At 42.7% G+C, this 22,001-nt stretch overlaps 2 protein-coding genes across 3 annotated transcripts in view; one reads left to right on the top strand and one right to left on the bottom strand.

The window, feature by feature from the left end:
- Positions 1–1,182: 1,182 nt before the first annotated feature.
- Positions 1,183–11,097, top strand: LOC129812531 (RNA transcription, translation and transport factor protein). 2 transcript variants are annotated; one of them, XM_055864164.1, is made up of 8 exons: positions 1,183–1,362; positions 2,038–2,162; positions 3,291–3,391; positions 3,981–4,066; positions 4,779–4,867; positions 5,179–5,247; positions 7,097–7,145; positions 10,558–11,097. In XM_055864164.1, exons 1-8 carry the CDS (start codon positions 1,302–1,304, stop codon positions 10,710–10,712), a joined length of 735 nt encoding a protein of 244 aa, XP_055720139.1. In that variant the 5' UTR covers positions 1,183–1,301; the 3' UTR covers positions 10,713–11,097. The 2 variants fall into 2 exon arrangements, with proteins under 2 accessions (XP_055720139.1, XP_055720141.1); XM_055864166.1 differs by having other exon boundaries at positions 1,184–1,362; positions 3,291–3,390; positions 3,989–4,066.
- Positions 11,027–22,001, bottom strand: part of nid2a (nidogen 2a (osteonidogen)) — a 122,036-nt gene continuing 111,061 nt past the window's right edge. The window contains exons 24-27 of the mRNA XM_055864163.1: positions 15,831–15,988; positions 13,150–13,273; positions 12,441–12,553; positions 11,027–11,530 (exon numbers count right to left, since the gene is read on the bottom strand). Of these exons, the coding sequence (XP_055720138.1) occupies positions 12,442–12,553; positions 13,150–13,273; positions 15,831–15,988 (394 nt within the window). The 3' untranslated portion in view covers positions 11,027–11,530; position 12,441. The remainder of the gene's footprint in view (positions 11,531–12,440; positions 12,554–13,149; positions 13,274–15,830; positions 15,989–22,001) is intronic.

Raw genomic sequence — 22,001 nt, 5'->3', positions numbered from 1 at the left:
CTGAGGATCAGAATAAACGTGTGTTGCGTCTCACCCGATTTTACAAGTTTGAAGTGTCGTGTGTGTCTCTTAGGAACAGGGCACCCCTCAAGGGGGTTATATCTGGAGTCTCGTAGGAAGTAGATGTTTAAGAGATAAAACATATTCCTGGAGTGATTGATGCACGTCGGATGAATTGTGTGGTGAATGAAGAAAAAGTTAAGTCTATCTGTTCTTTTGTTTTTTGATATGGAGTCTCCCTACTCAAGTGCAGTTAGGGTATATTAACTACAGAGTCGGAGCATTTACCCCAAGACCAATGGGATACATGCGATCATTGTAATGCTTTTGGTCATGTTTCAAAAGTGTTTGCAGAAGGGAGAAGCCGAAATGTCCAAGTTATAGAAAATATCATATGTGTTATAAAAGTGTTGCAATTGTGGTGGGAACCATGAAGCCATGTCTTTCGAATGCCCAAAGTCAGGGTTATCCAGAGCATATCATATGCAGCAGCTGTTAAAAGGGTTGAGGGTGTGAATGGTGCACTTGAAGAGTCCATAGTGGTGGATAGGCCTTCACTGCAGGCTGCAGGGATTGCCTTTCACCAGCTGGATCCTGACATTTTAAAGGTTAAGAAGGTGGACTTTGTGGCCTTTATAGCTATGGTGATAATGGCACTGCCAAGGTGGAGAGAAAGTTCAGGAAGATAGAAATCATTGTGGAAGTGGCAGAGCGGTTCCTGGGGCTGAAAGATTTCTCGGCAAAGGAGTAATATGGAATATTATCACAAGTCGTAGCAATCGCTCAGGCCCTAGAGCCTGAGAAGGGACATATGGAGTATTGAGAGAAGAAAGAAGTGGGAGTTCAATTTTGTTTTGTCAATGTACAATTTTTTTATTTAGGTGGATTAAGTTAGTTTCCCTATCATGTATGGGTGCTCTCGAGTGGCACAGCGGTCTAAGGCACTCCATCTGTGTCACTACAGACCCTGGTTCGATTCCATGCTGTATCACAAAAGCCTGATTGGGAGTCCCATAGGGCAGCACACAATTGGCCTAGCGTCGTCGTGGTGAAGGGTTTGTGCGGGGTAGGCCGTCATTTGTAAATAATAATTTGTTCTTAATTGACTTGCCTAGTTAAATAAAAACAAATAAAATGTATGGATTTTCTTTTTACCTTGTTTTGGTTTCAACCCGTCCAGTTGGTGGCGGCAATACACCTTTTTGGGTTGTAGTCCGCCATAAAACCCACAGAAGCACTCTGTGCATCTCTGCTAGGAGTTCCACTATTTGTGACCTATAAAGGTAGAACCACTTGACAAAATGTTTCGAAGAAAACTGACAGCGTTGGATTATCATAACCCCTCTGGATTTGACTGCAACGGTAGCTATAACAAAACCACGTTAAACAAGCTATCTGCTATTGAATGACGTGCACTTTCAGAGCCACCCATTGCCATGCTCAAAATATGTAGCTGTAGCATCTAGCTAGCTAACGTTAGTTGTTACCATACTGTCTTTGACGTTACTCTTAAGTCTAAAACATTTCGATACAGCCATGTGTGTAATATGTATGCATGTTTTGTTTATATTAACTGTGTTAATAATACAAAATTATTAACCTGTGAGTCTTGTTAGGAGGTCAGGTTTTGTGCATTTGCCCAGCTAACTAGCTTTTTGGGAGCTAGCTAAGCCAGGTAGTTGGCTAACTAGCGTAGCTAGTTAACGAACAGCAGTGCTAGCGAGGCAGTGGAGACGGAGAACGAAACTAGGTAATGTTAGATAATTAGCTAACTTTAGCTAGGCTAGGGGTGGCATCTGAAAGTGATACTCTCTATATTCCTTGTTGGTATATTATAAGTGAGTTGCCTTAAGAATTTTACAGAATTTTCTTATGCGAATTTCTGCCGGTTCAATATAAATGTGATGAGTGCTATCTATTCCCACTGGCTCCCCAGTTATTATAACACAGCCTATAATTTAACACAGGAAATCTATTATTACCACTACTTGTGCATCTAGTTATTGTGTCACTGTCTTCATGTTCTGCTTTGCACAGATGAGACAGAGTTCAGGAATTTCATTGTGTGGCTGGAAGACCAGAAAATCAGACACTACAAAATTGAAGACCGGGGCAACCTGAGAAATATCCCCAGCTCGGAATGGCCCAAGTCCTTTGAGCAGGTGAGCAGCAAGGCTAGCTGCAGGGCCAGTCAAAGGTCTGTTCATATTACAACCGGGGTTGTGTTCAGTAGGGTGCACTGTAACACATTTAAACGAAAATCGGTGTTCTTTCTTATTGGGCAAGTTCATGTAGTATCTCCATGTTTCATAATTGTCTTCTTACTGAACCATGGGGTTCTTTTTCCACGTTATCAGTGTATCTAGGAGGATCTGTTCTCAACCCCTTCCCTAACTGTTTACATCACAGGCAAACCAATAGAGCCAGTCCAAGGCCAAATGGTGTCAGTGTTGCAGATGGAAATCCTATGAATAGAGTAGACATGAATGTTTGTTCTACATGACATATTTCTATCTGAACATTCCAAAACGTCCTGCTGAACACGCCCCAGGATTAGTCTGTAGGCCTAATCATTCTAGAATGCTGAAAGCAATCCGATTTACCGGCCTAATCACTGGTCTCCATAGCTGTGATGCTCTCTTTTTCATTTGAGAACCTCCGTTGTGAAGTTACCATCCCGTTTTCTGTCCAGGAAGCACCCTCTCCACGAATCCTCTCGCCACCAACTGCCATTTTTGAGAAAGTGGCGAGAGGAGAACGGGATGAGGAAAGACTCTTGAGACATAGCACATGTCAGTCAGCGCTTGCACCAGAAACCTTTGTCTCCAGGCTTGAATAGTTCCCCAGTGTGAGTCTGGACAGTTCCCCAGTCTGAGTCTGGACAGTAAAGGTTCCGCTGGGTAAGACATGCTGCTCAAGGAGAAACAACCATTTTTTTTCATGAAATGTGAATGGTGGCATTTGAAAACAATTGTTCAGCCATGTCTCACCTGTGGTGTATTCAATAGGAACCAAACGGAAGCAAACTGGGAGGGACCTACGTGCATTTGTCCAATAAATGCTTCTTTTAGTTTTATGGTGAGCGCTGATGAATACACAAGCTCTGAATCAAAGAGCTACCCGGTGAGAGCTAGTAATGACACCACTCCAATGGAGGTAAACCATTTCGAAGAAGATTGTGTTATGGTCTCAGGAACCTTGTATTCACAGTACCCTGGGTCATGTTCTGTAAGGCACACTGTGGCACGTTTTCTACTGAACATGAGCTTGATTTTCTGTTTCCTACGTAGTATCTTCAAGATGTAAACTGCCCATTCAGTGTCCAAGAGAGACAGGAGTCGGTGGACTGGTTGCTGGGTCTAGCAGTTCGGTTCGAGTATGGAGACAATGGTACTGTACCATCCATTTACTCCTTATATCTCTTGATTTATTGAAGGGACTAGTGTTATTTTCCTTGTGTGATTCGGTGCCCATTGTGTGTACTTAGACCATATTACTACTTTGAATGTATTGTTGTGGTGGTTATCAGCCTCTAGATGGTAGCATTGCATTAACAGTGGTCTACTTTGACTGCTCCACCATAAGGGATCATTATTTGACCTTTATTTAACTAGGCAAGTCAGTTAAGAACATATTATTATTTTCAATGACAGCCTAGGAACAGTGGGTGGTTAACTGCCTTGTTCAGGGGCAGAACAACAGATTTTTACCTTGTCAGCTCAGGGATTCGATCTTGCAACCTTTCGGTTACTAGTCCAACGCTCTAACCACTAGGCTGCCTGTCTAGTGGTTAGAGGGATAATCTAATTGTGATTCCACCCTCTGTTGCCATACACTATTGTTAGTGTCCAGGACTGTTAAATGACTGAGTTTACACACTATTAAAGCAAGTATTTTGTTGTAAAAGCAGTTAAGTAGTATTTAATAAGTGGGGGGCATCGACTAAGTGGTCACTTTCTGGATGTTGTATGTCCCACTGGCTCCCCAGTTGAGAAGTACAAGAACTGTCCGCCAGCCACGGCCACCAAGGCGGAGAAACCCTCGGATCCACTCATCCATCTGGACAGTGAGCTTAACCACTCTTTCATCTCTTCCTCTAAATACCTATCCTCCTCCTTCTCCTTACCCCTCTACTCATCTCTCTCATCCTCTATCCACTCCTCTTCCTCCGTCCCTCATGTTTTGTGATAAAATCATCATTGCACACAGCAACCTACCACTGCTATGGGAATGTAGAGGCTGACAGTGGTGACTAGAAACGTTGGATACCTCAGGCTCATGTGGTGCCGTTCACTAGCTATTCTTTTGCTTTATGCTCATTATTACCTACCTGGCCTGCTTAGGCTTGACTTCCCTTGAATATGGTTTATTCCCAGTGATTACATATGGTTATCTTTTGTTTGAGTACCATGCAAAACAAGATGAGAATCAAACCAACAGGGACAGTTGTTACTCCAGCTGACATTATGAATGTCAACAGGCCCATGCTGTATTGAAAATAAGTGTTTCATGTTTTATTGTCACTTGCACAAATACAGTGAAATGCCTTTCTTGAAAGCTCTTTCCCAACAATGCAGTAATCAATATCTGTAGTACTATAAAGTAAAGTAGAACAAAAACACAAGGAATAGAAATGAGAAGAACACGAAAGTAAGCTACTGAATGTACAGGGTCAGTGCCAATAGCATAATTACAATGTGCAGGGATACTGGAGTGGTAGGGGTAGATATGTGTATAGTGTTAAGGTGACTGGGTGTGTTCCCTTCTTGCTCCTCAAGGCAACAACCCAGACTTTAAGGCTGGTGTGATGGGCCTGGCTAACATGCTGAAGATCCAGCGTCACGACGACTACCTGGTCATGCTGAAGGTGAGAACCAGCAGCCATCAAGCACCATGTCTATGAAGTGGGACAAATGTACTAAGGCCCTTTTCACACTACTGAGCCAAGCTGTGCCTAGCGGTAGTGCGATGGCCTAGTTACGCACCCACCATAGCTACTGGAACCTTGCTAAAAGGACAATGTAAAATGAAAATATCAGAGCCAGTTCGGATTGGCACTATACTGTGAAAAAGGTGTTACTCAGTTCTTATGACCATGTTGTAAATGATGACCCTGTGCAGATTTCAGACTTATGCAGATTTGTTAGCAATGGTGTGGTTATTCCACTTGTCCAACAGGCTATAAGGATCCTCATCCAAGAGAGACTGACCCCAGAAGCTATAGCCAATGCCAGGCAGTCTAAAGAGGTGAGATACTGAGGAAGATCCACCCTCCCGCCTACACATTTAGACCTCATCAAAATGACAAAGGTTTGAAAACGTGATCTGAAAGAATGCCCACAATACTTCAGAACTGGGTCCAAGCAGGACAGGTTTTGTATTTTTGGGACCATTTGCACAAGGCAAGCACACTCAAGTGCACTCTGAACTCTCCGTACAAAACATCTGAGTACTGGTTTAGCATCCGTTTAGCCTTTTTAAATCACAATTAATAAAATTATATGGACAGGGGTGTGGGCACTTGTACTCTGAGACACTTGAAAGTGGCTTGTGAAAGTATTCACACCCCTTGGCATTTTTCCTATTTTGTTGCCTTACAACCTGAAATAAAATAGATTTTTTGGGGGGGAAATAAGACAAAAAACTGAACTTGCGCGTGCAAAACTATTCACCCCCCAAAGTCAATACTTTGTAGAGCCATCTTTTGCAGCAATTACAGATGCAAGTCTCTTGGGGTTTGTCTCTATAAGCTTGGCACATCTAGCCACTGGGATTTTTGCCCATTCTTCAAGGCAAAACTGCTCCTTCAAGTTGGATGGGTTCTGCTGGTGTACACCAATCTTTAAGTCATACCACAGATTCTCAATTGGATTGAGGTGTGGGCTTTGACGAGGCCATTCCAAGACATTTAAATGTTTCCCCTTAAACCACTCGAGTGTTGCTTTAGCAGTATGCTTATGATCATTGTCCTGCCGGAAGGTGAACCTCCGTCCCAGTCTCAAATCTCTGGAAGACTGAAACAGGTTTCCCTCAAGAATTTCCCTGTATTTTGCACCATCCATCATTCTTTCAATTCTGACCAGTTTCCCACTCCCTGCCGATGGGGGAAAACATTCCCGATGGGGATAACGTTCTCGGGTGATGACGTGTTGGGTTTGAGCTTTCCTTGATGGCCAAAAAGAGTACCTTCTTCCATATGTTTGGGGAGTCTCCCACATGCCTTTTGGCAAACATCAAATGTGTTTGCTTATTTCTTTTCTTTACGCAATAGCTTTTTTCCGGCCACTCATCTGTAAAGCCCAGCTCTGTGGAGTGTATGGTTTAATGTGGTCCTATGGACAGATACTCCCATCTCCGCTGTGGAGCTTTGTAGCGCCTTCAGGGTTATCTTTGGTCACTTTGTTGCCTCTGATTCAATGCCCTCCTTGTCTGGTCTGTGAGTTTTGGTGGGCGGCCCTCTCTTGGCAGGTTTGTTGTGGTGCCACATTCTTTCAATTTTATTAAAATAATGGGTTTAACGGTGCTCTGTGAGATGTTCAAAGTTGCATTTTTAATTTTTTTTATAACCCAACCCTGATCTGTACTTCTCCAACTTTGTCCCTGACCTGTTTGGAGAGCTTCTTGGTCTTCATGGTGCCGCTTGCTTGGTGGTGCCCCTTGCTTAGTGGCGTTGCGGACTCTGGGGCCTTTCAGAACAGGTGTATGTATATGAGATTGTGATAAATCATGTGACATTTAGATTGCACACAAGTGGACTTTTATGACTTCTGAAGGTAATTGGTTACACCGGATCTTATTTAGGGGCTTCATAGCAAAGGGGGTGAATACATATGCGCGCACCACCTTTTTTTCCATTTTGGACTATTTTGTGTATGTCCATTTATTTGGAATCCAAATAAAAATCAATTTAAATTGCAGGTTGAAAAACACTTTTGCAAGGCACTGTACATGGAGCCTCCGAGTGTGATGGGTAAGGCCTGTGTGCAGTGGTCTGGAAGTCATCTCCGTGGCTACGCTATTTTAAGAAGACTGCTGTATATTGGCACTTCCTGTGTCCCCTAATTGCTGTGATGTCTCTTCCTGTTTTTGCCTCAAGGGTCTCCCCGTGGCCTTGGACAAGCACATCCTCGGCTTTGATACTGGAGGTGAGTGCTCGCAGTCGAGTATTTTAAGTAATGCACACGGGACACATTTTCAAACGGCAGTGTATTATCCTCATAAAGGGACTAGTCCCTAAATTACATTTTGAAGTTCTTCTGTAACTGCAAATGCTTACGCTGTCAATTCCCTTTTGTGCCCAAAACGATTATCATCAATGGCCTCCACACTTTTTTATTTGACAATTATAAAACGCAATACAAATGTGGATACAATGCATTTAAGTAAAAAACGTATTTCCATTGTGGTCCTCTTCAAACATGTTACACAATCACAGCTAAAATCTGAATTGCAGTAAATATCACATGGCCCAAATAATGAAATACTGCAAGATCAAAACATAGCACATTTGAATAGTCCTCCAAATAAGTGGTTGTTCTACTTGGGAATAGCTTGCAGAACTAGCCAGCTTTCTTCACTGTCCAAACCACGTTGGTTGCGACCACTTGGGAGTAGCCTGGCTCCGCCTTGCAAATCTTTCCACTGCTTAGCCACCCTCGCTGAGTTGAATCGCATCCCCGTAGCTCCTCAGCCCGAGTATTCTCCAGTGGTGTTCTCCAGGCTGAATCGTCTCCCAGTCCCAATGTATCAGGCTTCCATTACAGCGCTACGATTCAGCACAGAGTCCAGTCTGTCCAAGCCGCCCGACACCTCAAGAGGAAATCCCCGGCATGAGCTCCCCAAATCAAAGCTAGCAGTAAAGCAAGCTAGCAGTGCAATCAATATAATAATCAATTTATTGTGTTATTGAAAATATGATTTCAGATCACCAGATTAGTGTGCTCTGTAATTATCTTCCTAAAAAAACAGTTTGCAGAAAAATAATATAACAATACATTTGCAGGAGCTAACAGCCTAGCTAGGCTACCCCCTTGGGCACCATGGCAAACCCATTCTTACCTATTGATATGATTGACAGAACAGTAATGGAGTTTATTGATCTACTGTTGATGTAATGCTAGGGCCATCACATAGTCAAGATCTGATCCAGATCTGTTGGAGATGCATCCGGGCAAAGGAAACGACATGGAATGTGTCAATGTGGAGATGAGTGACATTTCCCTGTGAACCTCTGTTTGAAGTGGCCTAATGTCAACACAATATCAAGCTGTGTCAGTGCAGGAGTTGTACATACTTGCCGAGAGGTATGTACACTACCGTTAAAGTTCTGGATCACTTAGAAATGTCCTTGTTTTTGAAAGTAATGCGCTTTTATTTTTTGGGGTGTCCATTAAAAAATCTAATTGATCAGAAATACAGTATAGACATTTGTTAATGTTGTAAATGTCTTGTTGCTGGAAACGGCTGATTTCAGGACCCTGTCTTTCAAAGATAATTCGTAAAAATGCAAATGTCTTCATTGTAAAGGGTTTAAACACTGTTTCCCATGCTTGTTCAATGAACCATAAACAATTAATGAACATGCACCTGTGGAACGGTCATTTAGACACTAACAGCTTTAAGGCAATTAAGGTCTACTGACTCTGAAAAACACCAAAAGAAAGATGCCCAGGGTCCCTGCTCATGTGTGAACGTGCCATTTGTCATGCTGCAAGGGGGCAAGAGGACTGCAGATGTGGCCAGGGCAATAAATAAATTGCAATGTCTGTACTGTGAGACGCCTAAGACAGCGCTACAGGGAGACCGGACGGACAGCTGATCGTCCTCGCAGTGGCAGACCACGTGTAACATTGCCTGCACATTCGAACATCACACCTGCGGGACAGGTACAGGATGCAACAGGAATGCACAATCCCTCCATCAGTGCTCAGACTGTCCACAATAGGCTGAGAGAGACTGGACTGAGGGCTTGTAGGCCTGTTGTAAGGCAGGTCCTCACCAGACATCACCGGCAACAACATCGCCTATGGGCACAAACCCACCGTCACTGGACCAGACAGGACTGGCAAAAAGTGCTCTTCACTGACGAGTCGCGGTTTTGTCTCACCAGGGGTGATAGTAAACGCAAATCTGACCGTCGAAGGAATGAGCGTTACACCGAGGCCTGTACTCTGGAGCGGGATCGATTTTTGGAGGTGCAGGTTCTGTCATGGCCTGGGGCAGTGTCACAGCATCATCGGACTGTGCCTGCAATGACGACAAGCTATCTCAACGCTGTGCGTTACAGGGAAGACATCCTCCTCCCTTATGTTGTACCCTTCCTGCAGGCTCATCCTGACATGACCCTCCAGCATGACAATGCCACCATCCATACGTTCTGTGTGATTTCCTGCAAGACCGGAATGTCAGTGTTCTGCCATGGCCAGTGAAGAGCCCAGATCTCAATCCCATTGGGCACGTTGGATCGGAGGGTGAGGGCTAAGGCCATTCCCCCCCCAGAAATGTCTGTGAACTTGCAGGTGCTTTGGTGGAAGAGTGGGGCAACATCTCATAGCAAGAACTGACAAATCTGGTGCCGTCCATGAGGAGGAGATGCACTGCACTACTTTGCAGCTGGTGGCCACACCAGATACTGACTTTTGATTTTGACCCCCCCCTTTGTTCAGGGACACATTATTCCATTTCTGTTAGTCACATATCTGTGGAACTTGTTCAGTTTGTCTGTTGTTGAATCTTATGTTCATACAAATATTTACACATGTTAGGTTTGCTGAAAATAAATGCAGTTGACAGTAAGGATGTTTCTTTTTTTTTGCTAAGTATATTTTTTTTATGAATTATCTACATAGGTGTACAGAGGCCCATTATCAGTAACCATCACTCCTGTGTTCCAATGGCACGTTGTGTTGGCTAATCCAAGTTTATCAGTTTTAATAAGCTAATTGATCATGAGAACCCTTTTCCAGTTATGTTAGCACAGCTGAAAACTGTGGTGACTAAAGAAGAAATAAAACGGGTCTTTAGACTAGTTGAGTATCTGGAGCATCAGCATTTGTGGGTTTGATTACAGGCTCAAAATGGCCAGAAACAAAATGTTTTAGCTAACACAACCTGCCATTGGAACACAGGAGTGGTGGTTGCTGATAAATGGGCCTCTGTGCACCTATGTAGATACTCCATAAAAAATCTGCTTTTTCCAGCTACAATAGTAATTCACAACATGAACTGTATTTCTGATCAATTTGATGTTCTTTTAATGGACAAATTTGTTTTTCTTTCAAGGACATTTCAGTGACCCCAAGCTTTTGATCGGTACTATATATATGGAATTTTTTTTTCTTTTTTTTCGGGTCACTACAAATGGTTTCTTTTTTTAACACAGCATTTAGAACCTAGGGAAAACAAAAGCATGATTGCATGCATCCTTAATCCTGTCAACATGTGTTCCTACATTCATACAAGAATTCAACTGTGACCTTAGTCGCTGATCACTGACTGAGCATAATCTCATGTCCTGGAACACGGCCTCTTAACGGTGTGCTGCTCCTTTCTCTGCAGATGCTACCCTGAACGAAGCGGCTCAGATCCTGCGTCTGCTCCACATTGAGGAGCTGCGAGACCTGCAGACCCGGATCAACGAGGCTATCGTAGCTGTCCAGGCCATCATCGCAGACCCCAAGACAGACCACCGCCTGGGAAAGGTCGGTAGATGACCCGGCCTGCCTGATCCCTTGACCTCTGCCCTATAACTCCCAACACACGCAGTCTGTGGAAAAGCAGTACCAGTCACACAAACTATACATGGTCCAGGACCCTGTTCTTATTCTATTTTTGCCTCCCCCTAACAACCATGAAGAAGCCTTTTTGATTTGGATGTTTTTGATGAGCTGGGAGGATTGGAATTAAATCGACTTGTTTTGGGGGGGGGGAAGCCTTTTTTTCGAATGAAAATGTATGAAATACATTCTTTTTTTAAGAAATGGTAAGTTCTCAGATTCTTTGCTGAAATGACCCATTTCTGTTTAAGTCCTGAATCACATTTTATTGTTATAAATATCACATCTTACAAAAAATAAAAGGATTTAAAATAAAAAAAAACTGGTAAAACAGATATTTGTGAAGACAAAATTCCATGTGGTGAAATACAAAATTCTTATTAGTGCACAGAATACTCATACTGCATTGCTGTGTGTTCATTCAATACACATTGACAGGTATAACAGGACTTGTGGCTCAAAGATCTTATTTCAAAGCTATTTTCTTTGGCTTTCTTTAAAAAGTCACATACAAAAATACAGTAGAAAGTAAGAAATGAGGTATAAAACAAATGTACAAAACTTTTTTTGCGGGGGGGGGTTGTCGCAGTTGGTGTTTTGTAAATTTGCTGTGGTTGGTGGAACACTTGCTCCAGAAGACGAGTGTCTTCTTTCGCCGCCTCTGTAGCAGTGTACGGCGGAAGGGTTCTCACGGGCAAGCACGTCAAGACGGCCAAAATAGCACCATAAACACGATTGTCTCTATCATTGTCTCCCTGCAACAGATGACAACCACATTAGGGCAACAGGAAGGATAGCGAAAATCCTTGATGGCTACCCCACACTCAACTAAAAAAAACGAACGTCAGTCACAGAACAAACATTACTTTCCAAACTTGTCTTTTTTTTTTTTTTACATTTCAAGAGTGCTCCCACCAAACGCAAGACTGTCATTTCATAGGGCTCTTGCCGCTAGATTTCCATGGCTTTGAAGTGCTTTGATGTCTAAGCGAGGACCGGTCACATTTCATCACCTAGATCTAAAGTACAGTGATTTGGCAGCAGGTGCCTTCTACCCACCCCCCAGAGGAACTTCCTAGTTGACAGGTTCTGTTTCAAGGCTGTTTGTAATGCTTCTGTTATTTGGCATTTTAGTCTTTTTTTCTTTTTGCAGGCTCTGATACCGTCACGTAACTAAGCTTGTGAGAAAGCAGGGAGCCTCAACACTGGGGACCATACTTAATCTGCAGAGTTGCAAAAAGATAAGCATTTCAGGCTACACAGACTGCTTTTATCTTACCTGACTCCCCAAAAGGCATAAGCCATACAGTACAATTCAAGTGGAACAGTTCATCTGATTTAATTCCACCAGATGTGCAAAACCACTAACAACAGTGAATGCTATTGCTATCACTGACACGAGGGTAATATTGTTGGTGTTCCATATTGTTTCGCAGGCGCTGCACAGATTATCAGATCTGAATGTCTAAGGAAGTGTCTTGTTACCAAATCATAAGATATAGCAATCTTCTGAGATGCACGACTGCAAAAAGACAACCTGGAACGTCACCAATAACATTAGTCAAGATTTGCGTGAGCCCACATAATTATGTTTCTGTAGCATGAGGCAGCTTGATGTAAACGTTCACCCCATGGACAGTACGCTATAAAGATGTACACTATTACCTTATAGACAGTGGGTGGTAGCGATGGTGACGCCGTACAGGTGAGACCTCTGGTCAGGTAGGTACTCGTCTGTGAACTGGCTGCTGTCCCGACTCAGAGCAATGACTCCGTCCCTACAAACACCACAGGAAATTAAATGCGTATTCAAGTTTGAACCAAGTGACTTGATGAAGAGCTCCTGGCCTGTGATGGAGGGCTAGATTCCATCCGTGGTGCTGAAGTTCGGCATTACAGTATGATTGAAATTTCAAGGCAATGTTCCAGCATTTGCGGTAAATGCTGCTTGTGTCGGCTCAATTTGAAATGACTTACATTTCCATCTCGCAGTCTGTAACACTGAAGCAATACAAATTGAATCGAGCCCTAACTTTTTCCCTAGCTTTAACATCTATGCCCTCTCTGCTCAAGACAACAGCTAATGATGAACATTACTAGATACTTTCATTTATTGCGCTTGCTTGGTCTTTTGTTTGTGTTTTGGCACGCTATTTTTTTTTAAATGTAAATTGTATTCGCAATTCAGCTGGTTGCTGCAAGTTGTGCAATGTGTTGTTGACGATCAGTAAAAAAAACATTCTCTCATACCATGACACTACTTTAAACATTTACAGGGTTTGCATGCAACCGTTGCGCCCATCGACCTCCATCAAGCACAGCTTAAGTATGACATAGCTACTACTATTTAAACCCAGATATGTTCCTCTCTTACCTCCTCCAGTCTGTGAAATAGAAGTGGTTGGCATAGAACACCATACTGAATGGGTAGTTCAGGTTGCTGTGGATCACCCTTCTACCCGTCCCATCGGACGCAATGCACTCCAAACGCTTGGTCCCTGTGAGAGGGAAAGAGGGGAGGACACAGAAAGAAAATAGAAGAGATTGGGGATGGTAAGAGATAGATTTTATAGGTTTCATCAGGTTGATAACAGTATAAGCCCCTTTCGTAGTATACAGTCTGTATGCATCTGAACTGTGCATCACCTCTGACTCTGCTCCAAAACAGCTTGGCCCCATCCCCACTAACATGCAAACAAAAAAATGTACATTATTCAATCGCCTCCCAAATTTTGTGACAATGCAGAGGGCTCTGTATAGCTCCGCATTGACAAGATTGCTTGAGGGTAGGTGGGTGTGGGACCGTGGGAGGTCCTGTATAAACACAAACTCACTTCCTTGACAACAGCTTTGTTCTGCTCCGCGAAGCGCAAGAAGTATGAATGCCCTGACTTCCGCAGAGGCCGCATAGCAGTAAATGCTGTATGGCCAATAATGAGCCAGATTGACCATAAATCGCCTTTTACATGCTGACCAAACCGGCTCCAGCCGTGCGTCTGCTGATTTTGTCTATCCCCACCAGACGACAAGCAGGTTAAAATACCAAAATCAACTGTGAAACAACTATCAGTGGTGTATTGCTATCTGGTTTAAACGTCACAAAAGGTTTTGAACAGGCTGTATTGCAGCAATTAGGCAACGAAGAAAGGCTAGTGCGTCCCCAACAAATGACAGCAATAGGCTAATGATATTTATTTTCCAACTAGTTTACTTATAACCCATTTTAAACTAAATACACAGAGCACACAATTAAAAAGACAAATATAGGCACTCTAACTTTTTTGTTTTACTTCAATCAAAAATGCCTCCATCTTCACAATCAATAGTAGCCCAAGACTCCTCAGCAGCATGCATGTCGATCACACCAACAGTGTTCTTGCATTTGGGTACACCAGAAGTACATTCATTTCCAATGGAACGCTGCAAGACAACATTCTGTGTGGTGCATACGTTTGATTTATAGAGCGTGTGCGTCAAACTGTATGCATAAACAAGTTGAACAGAAACGGTAACAGGTGAGCTTTTGTTGCACACATCCAGATGATGCTGCATAATATTTCGTGCGAATAGAGCTGTTGGTGTGATCGAGGCGTAAGGCAGCAGGTAAGGAGTGAGAGAATGGTGCTGAAGCTTCAAATCGGGACATGTAATTTAGCTAGCTTGCTGTTGCTAGCTAGCTTGTTGTTGCTACTCTGCAATTTTCCAAGTCATGTCCCCCCTTGACTTTGTGTAAATAAGTCTATTCAACACACTGTGGTTAGAATGTCAATATCACAAACAGAGTTTGTGTTATAGGGAGTTATAGGAGGACATGTCATCCCCCCCCCTCCTCCCCTTCCTTCACCACATGGCTGCCATCTGACAATGGCCCAACAAAACTACATCAAAACTAATTTCACACAGACCTATAATAATAGATATAGCCTAAAGACAAGATTAAATTGACAACGGTCTTATGGGTGACAATATTATCAATTGCCTTGCGAATGAAGAGACTGCTGCACAGCGTGGGTAATTGACAAAAAAGGGAATGTTTTCAAATCAACATTCATGCAGGTAAAACGTTTTGGTTTCATAATCAGAAAGAGCAGGTTCTACGGTATCTGAAATCATACATTTACCAAACAACTTAAAATTAAGGCATGGGCTCTATTTCAAAATATATATATATATTTTTTTTTATATTACAGCTGTTATTCCATGTGTTCTACATGTGAGCACTTGAGGCAGCATAGGCTACTAAGCACAGACTAATAACATAATACAACTTAAAATATTATATTCTGTTCTTTTGAAATACAAGTTATTAGTGTTTTGTATGTTTTAAAGATCTGTCTTAATTAAATAATAATGATTTTTTTTGTGACGTGTATAACACTTGAATTATGGTGTTTTGTGGTTTATCATTTTTACATATAGCCTACAGTAACAAAACTCATGAAAAAATATTTTTTGCATATTCTAATAGTAGGCCTTCCTAAAACGTTCATAAACACAACCAAATACATTTTATTTTGCAATAGCATATATGAAATGTATTTGTTATTAGCAACAATACCAACTCAGTAGTCTATTACACGTCTTATTAAGCATTGTGAAATCATTTATAATGACTTTATAAAAGGATTACAAATGTTTCTATTGCGCGACCAAATCATGGGCTGGTGCCACCAGGTTAAAATGTCTGGAGCCCTGCCCTCCCGAGTGGCGCAGCAGACTAAGACACTGCATCTCTGTGCAAGAGGCGTCACTAGAGTCCCTAGTTCAAATCCAGGCTGTATCACATCCGGCCGTGATTGGGAGTCCCATAGGGCGGTGCACAAATGGCCCAGCGTCATCCGGGTTTGGCCGGGGTAGGCCGTCATTCTAAATAAGAATTTGTTCTTAACTGACTTGCCTAGTTAAAAAATAAAAACCTGATCCAAGATCAGTTTAGCATTTTTTTCCCCCCTCATTATGATTGTGAGGATTTGGGAAAGTAAGCTGGTTCAAGTTATATGCCTTAGGTGTGGTTCTATATGCTCCAAGCTCCTAGAGGAGGCACAAGATTCTTACCTGCGTCCGCCCAGCACACCTGTCTCATGGCTGTGTCAAAGGTCAAGGCGTTGGGCAGGCCAATCCCGTCCTTCACCAGCACCTTCCTGCTGTGGCCATCCACTGAGGATCTCTCGATTTTCGGGGCCTCCCTGTTCCAGTCGGTCCAGTATAGGGTCCTAGAGAGACAACACACATTTAGAAAGCACTTAGAAATGGCAATTATGGTGGTGTGGATGGTGGCTCATTTGGTTCATAAATGGTGTGTGCAAGGGTAAATGGTGGGATCGAACCCAGGTCACCCGCTCTCCAACCCAAGTCTTAACTTCCTCTAGATCCGAGGGGGGCATTTGGGGTTACAAGTCTCCCGGGAGGGAGTGATTCCAAATCAACTCCGCTACACATCAAGGTTGTGGGTTCAATTCCCGCATACACTGAATATGAAACCCGATAGGTATATACAGTGCCTTCAGAAAGTATTCACACCCTTTGACTTTTTCCACATTTTGCTGAATTTTTTATTGATTATATTGAGATTTTGTGTCATTGGACTACGCACAATACCCCATAATGTCAAAGTGGAATTATGTTTTTAGAAATGTTTACAAATTAATAATAATAATAATAAGCGTAAATGTATTGAGTCAAAAAGTATTAAACCCCTTTGTTATGGCAAGCCTACATAAGTTCAGGAGTAAAAATGTGCTTAAGTCACATAATAAGTTGCATGGACTCACTCTGTGTGCAATAATAGTGTTTAACATTAAAACAAATATCACTACCTCATCTCTGTACCCCACGCATACAATTATCTGAAAGGTCCTTCAGTCGAGCAGTGAATTTCAAACACAGATTCAATCCCAAAGACCAGGGAGGTTTCCCAATTCCTTGCAAAGAAGGGAACCTATTGCTAGAGGAAGGAAACCGCTCAGGGGTTTCCCCATGAAAACTGAGAATGGATCAACAACATTGTAGATACTACACAATACTAACCTAAATCACAGAGTGAAACGAAGGAAACCTGTACAGAATAACTATATTCCCAAACATGCCTCCTGTTTGCAATAAGACACTAAAGTAAATCTGCAGAAAATTTGGCAAAGAACTTTTCTTCATGTCTTGAATACGAAGCGTTTTGTTTGGGGTAAATCCAACCCAACACATCACTGAGTACAACTCCTTTCAACCATGGTGGTGGCTGCATCATGTTATGGGTATGCTTGTAATCGGCAAGGACTAGGAAGTTTGTTTAGGATAAAAAATAATCGGAATAGCACAGACAAAATCCCAGAGGAAAACCTGGTTCAGTCTGCTTTCCAACAGACACTGGGAGTGTTACGTTCCCCAGTTTCTGTGATCTGTTTTGTATTTTAGTGTGTGTTTCAGGAGATGGCTTCCTGAAATACTCCCCAACCAGCTGATTGGTCAACCCCAGGCTAATTGGTGATTGGAGCTGACCCCGCCCCCTCGTCAAGAAGCAGCTGACTCTAATCACCATTGCCACCGGAAGATAAAAGCCAGTGTTCTGCCCCAGGAGTTTTGGGAGAGAGAGGAGATGAGATTTGGAGTAGAGATTTGGAGTAGAGATTTGGAGATTGAGAGAGAAAAATTAGATTGTGATATAGTGTGGGTTGTGTATCAGAAAGTGTGGTATGTACTGTTGTTGTTGGTAGCAGTTTTGCTATGTCCTGTGTTTGTGAGTGTTTGTGAAATCATTAATAATTACTCTGTTTCATTTGTTCCCAGGGGGGAAGGAGAAGGCACTTTGGGAGTGCTTAGGCAAGAGGCCCGCGGGCATACATATACCCGTAGTATATTTACTGTCTAGGCACACTAGGTAAGACCTGGGCGGACCACCCCCTGTATTTTGGTTAGGGCACCAGACGGTGCTAAGTTAGGTAAGTTAAGTGGGTAGGCAGGTTAGATAGGACAGGGGGAACTTTGATATTTACTTTCTTTGCTTTGGTTCCGTCCAGCCCCTTTTCCCCATATTACCGTGTAAGAAAATAAATCCAAGTAAACGGTAAAATCTGCTTTTGTGTCATCCTTGCTCGCATCTACAGTCCATACCTCTTGCACTTCAGAGAGTTGAGTTATAGCAGGGAGTTGCGTTCCCTCTTCTCAGAGGCGTGCGTAACAGGAGACAATTTCACCTTTTTAGCAGGACAATAACCTAAAACACAGGGCCAAATATACACTAGAGTTGCTTACCAAGACGACATTAAATGTTCATCAGTGGCCTAGTTACAGTTTTGACTTAAATCGGCTTGAAAATCTATGGCCAACTTGACAGAGCTTGAAGAATTGTAAAAATATTGTACAATCCAGGTGCGAAAAGCTCTTAGAAAGACTCACAGCTGTAATCGCTGCCGAAGATGATAATAACATGTATTGACTCAGGGGTGTGAATACTTATGTAAATGAGATGCAGTAATTCTGTATTTCATTATCAATACATTTGCAATTATGGTGTAATGTGTGTAGATGGGTGAGAAAAAATATTTAATCCATTTTGAATTCATGCTGTAAAACAAAATGTGGAATAAGTCAAGGGGTATCAATACTTTCTGAAGGTACTGTATATGTGTAGCTGTAGGTCACGTGTGTTAACTGCAAGTCGGTTTGGATAAAAGTTTATACTTTCTACCCAAATAACCACATGAAAAGTACAACCACGAGAAAAACCTATCAATTTTTAAATGTATTGCCTTTGTCAAAATCAACCTAGTTGCTTTCACAAGAGCTGGGTTAGATTTGAATGCTCTACATGTGTTTAAAATGACTTCGCAACAGCATTGTATTTGTGTGTAACCCTGAGGGTTGCCAAGAAATCCAGCGCAAATTCACAAACACTATTAACCTCCTACAATTTCACCATCACATAAAGTACCCCCTGGGTCTCGTGCGATACTTCTTGCCACATGATCAGATACTAAAAGGGAGAAATGTAAGCACCCGCTATTATGTTTCAACGGTTTTGACCGACATATGGTTCGCATAAATCCAACTAATCAGACGCAATAATATCTAACATACGTTTATTCTTTCTTATGGATAGGGCTCGCTTTGGGGGTTCGGGATCATATAGGATGGTGCTATTTTTTTTATCCTATGACATATCTACAAAATCATTAGGGCATAGCAATAACCTATACTGAACAAAAATATAAGAGATTTTGGAAATTAGTCAATTGTAATGAATAGATCAGGCTCTAATCTATGGATTTCACATGACTGGGCAGTGGCGCAGCCATAGGTGGGCCTAGGAGAGCATAGGCCTACCCACTGGGGAGCCAAGACCACCCACTGGGGAGCCAAACCCAGCCAATGAGAATTAGTTTCTCCCGCAAAAGGGCTTTATAACAGACATAAATACTCCTCAGCACCCCAACCCTCAGATGAACCCGCAGGTGAAGAAGCCGGATGTGGCGGTCCTGGGCTGGCGTGGTTACACGTGGTCTGCGGTTGTGAGGCCGGTTGGACGTACTGCCAAATTCTCTAAAACAATGTTGGAGGAGGCTTATGGTAGAGAAATGAACATTCAATTCTCTGGCAACATCTCTGTTGGACATTCCTGCAGTCAGCATGCCAATTGCACGCTCCCTCAAAACTTAATACATCTGCGGCATTGTGTTGTGTAACAAAACTGCACATTTTAGAGTGGCCTTTTATTGCCCCCCAGCACAAGGTGCACCTGTGTAATGATCATGCTGTTTAATCAACTTCTTGATATGCCAGGCCTGTCAAGTGGATGGTTATCTTGGCAAAGGAGAAATGCTCACTAACAAATGTACAAAAATTGTGCACAACATTTGAGAGTAATAAGCTTTTTCTGTGTATGGAAAAATTCGGGGATATTTTATTTTGGCTCATGAAACATGGGACCAACACTTTACATGTGGCGTTTATATTTTTGTTCAGTATAAATAATAAAAGAAGATAGATCGCTTGAGTTACTCCAGAGCGAACATAAGTCAATGTATTTGGGAGAAAGGCCAGGTCTTTGGAGGTGACTTCGGTGTGATTTTGCGTTGCATGATTGGGCTTCATGATTAACCACGTGCTTTGTGATTTCTGACGCTGGACAGACATGTGCACCCACTCACAGCCAATTCCTCTACCAGATATAAACCCAAATTTAATGTATGGCAAACATCTGCAAACACACACGCAAACACACGCATACATTTTTGCCGACACAAACACACAAGCCTATATCCTAAATACACATAGACAAAGCCCATTTCTCACTCACTCACTCACTCACTCATTCACAGTACACACACACTCGTGCACTTGTAGCTGTGCTGATTGCTGATCCTGTGGGCCGAGCAGAGCGGGCCAAGAGTTCCTCCAGATGTGGAGTGGGGCTTAGATAGACAGACAGGCTCAGAATGTGTGGTTCCTTAGAGGGAGAGAGGGAGTGGTTGCTTTGGCAATTAGTACGTAAGTAAGCCTTGTACGAGCCAGAAAGGCTCTTGCCCTATGGACCAATCTCCTATTTCTATAGTGTGAGACATCTGGACAGGACACTCCTCCTGTCAGTTTCGCAATACAACTATGTACAGTACCAAAAGTATGTGGATACCTGCTCTCCGAACATCTCATTCCAAAATCATGGGCTTTAACATGGAGTTGGTCCCCAATTTGCTCCACTCTTCTGGGAACGCTTTCCACTAAATGTTGGAACATTGCTGTGGGGACTTGCTTCCATTCAGCCAAAAGAGTATTAGTGAGGTCGGGCACTGATGTTGGGCAATTAGGCTTGGCTCACAGTCGGCATTGCAATTCATCCCAAAGGTGTTCGATGGGGCTGAGGTCAGGGCTCTCTCTGCAGGCCAGTCAAGTTCTTCCACACCAATCTCGATAAACCATTTCTTATGGACCTCAAGTTGTGCACGGGGGCATTGTCATGCTGAAAGGACCTTCCCCAAACTGTTGCCACAAAATTGGAACCACAGAATCGTCTAGAATGTCATTGTATGCTGTAGCGTTAAGATTTCCCTTCACTGGAACTAAGGGGCCTAGCCCGAACCACAAAAAACATTTAGCATTCGGCTGTCCCGTTCTGTGAGTTTGTGTGGCCTACCACTTCGCGGCTGAGCCATTGTTACTCCTAGACATTTACACTTCACAATAATAGTACTTATAGTTGACTGTGGCAGCTCTATCAGGGTAGAAATTTGACGAACTGACTTGTTGGAAAGGTGGCATCCTATGACGGAGCCATGTTGAAAGTCACTGAGCTCTTCAGTAAGGTCATTCTACTGCCAATATTTGTCTATGGAGATTGCTTGGCTGCGTGCTCAATTTTATACACCTGTCAGCAACGGGCGTGATTGAAATCGTCAAATCCACTGATTTGAAGGGGTGTCCACATACTTTTGCATATATAGTGTATAGTTTTGTCATGTTAATAAAGCATTTAGAATTGAATTGCGATAGAGAACGAAAGAGATTGGGAGAGACAGGGCCAGTTTAGATATCTTGATTTTCCCCTTCAGTTCCTATCTCAAATAATTTATCTACCTCCCTCTCTATTTCCGTTTCTGTCTCTGCTTCAATCTGTCTCTTTCTATCCCTCTTTTGCCTTCTCCTTCATCAGTTGACTCCATCCACTGTCAACCTTAGGGTACGTCCCCAATGGCACCCTACTCCCTATACAAAAACATTAAGGATACCTGTTCTTTCCATGACAAAAACTGACAAGGTGAATCCAGGTGAAAGCTATGATCCCTTATTGATGTCACTTGTTAAATCCACTTCAAATCAGTGTAGATGAACATGTCTCTGGACCTACTCACTGCCACAGTCATACTCTGGACCTAGTTTTGTCCCATGGAATAAATGTTGTAGATCTTAATGTTTTTCCACATAATCCTGGACTATCGGACCACCATTTTATTACGTTTGCAATCGCAACAAATAATCTGCTCAGACCCCAACCAAGGAGCATCAAAAGTCGTGCTATAAATTCTCAGACAACACAAAAATTCCTTGATGCCCTTCCAGACTCCTTCTGCCTACCCAAGGACGTCAGAGGACAAAAATCAGTTAACCACTTAACTGAGGAACTCAATTTAACCTTGCGCAATACCCTAGATGCAGTTGCACCCCTAAAAACGAAAAACATTTGTCATAAGAAACTAGCTCCCTGGTATACAGAAAATACCCGAGCTTTGAAGCAAGCTT

The sequence above is a fragment of the Salvelinus fontinalis genome, chromosome 16, assembly GCF_029448725.1.
Source record: "Salvelinus fontinalis isolate EN_2023a chromosome 16, ASM2944872v1, whole genome shotgun sequence".
Taxonomy (NCBI): Eukaryota; Metazoa; Chordata; class Actinopteri; order Salmoniformes; family Salmonidae; genus Salvelinus; species Salvelinus fontinalis.
Note: the sequence above shows the minus strand (reverse complement) of the source record. Positions and strands in the feature narration are given on the sequence as shown.

Coding starts and splice junctions, on each gene's coding strand:
- LOC129812531 (XM_055864164.1), top strand. CDS start 1,302: ATGTTTCGAAGAAAACTGACAGCGTTGGATTATCATAACCCCTCTGGA. Junction 4,067..4,778: donor TCCACTCATCCATCTGGACA/GTGAGCTTAACC, acceptor TTGCTCCTCAAG/GCAACAACCCAGACTTTAAG. Junction 4,868..5,178: donor ACTACCTGGTCATGCTGAAG/GTGAGAACCAGC, acceptor CTTGTCCAACAG/GCTATAAGGATCCTCATCCA.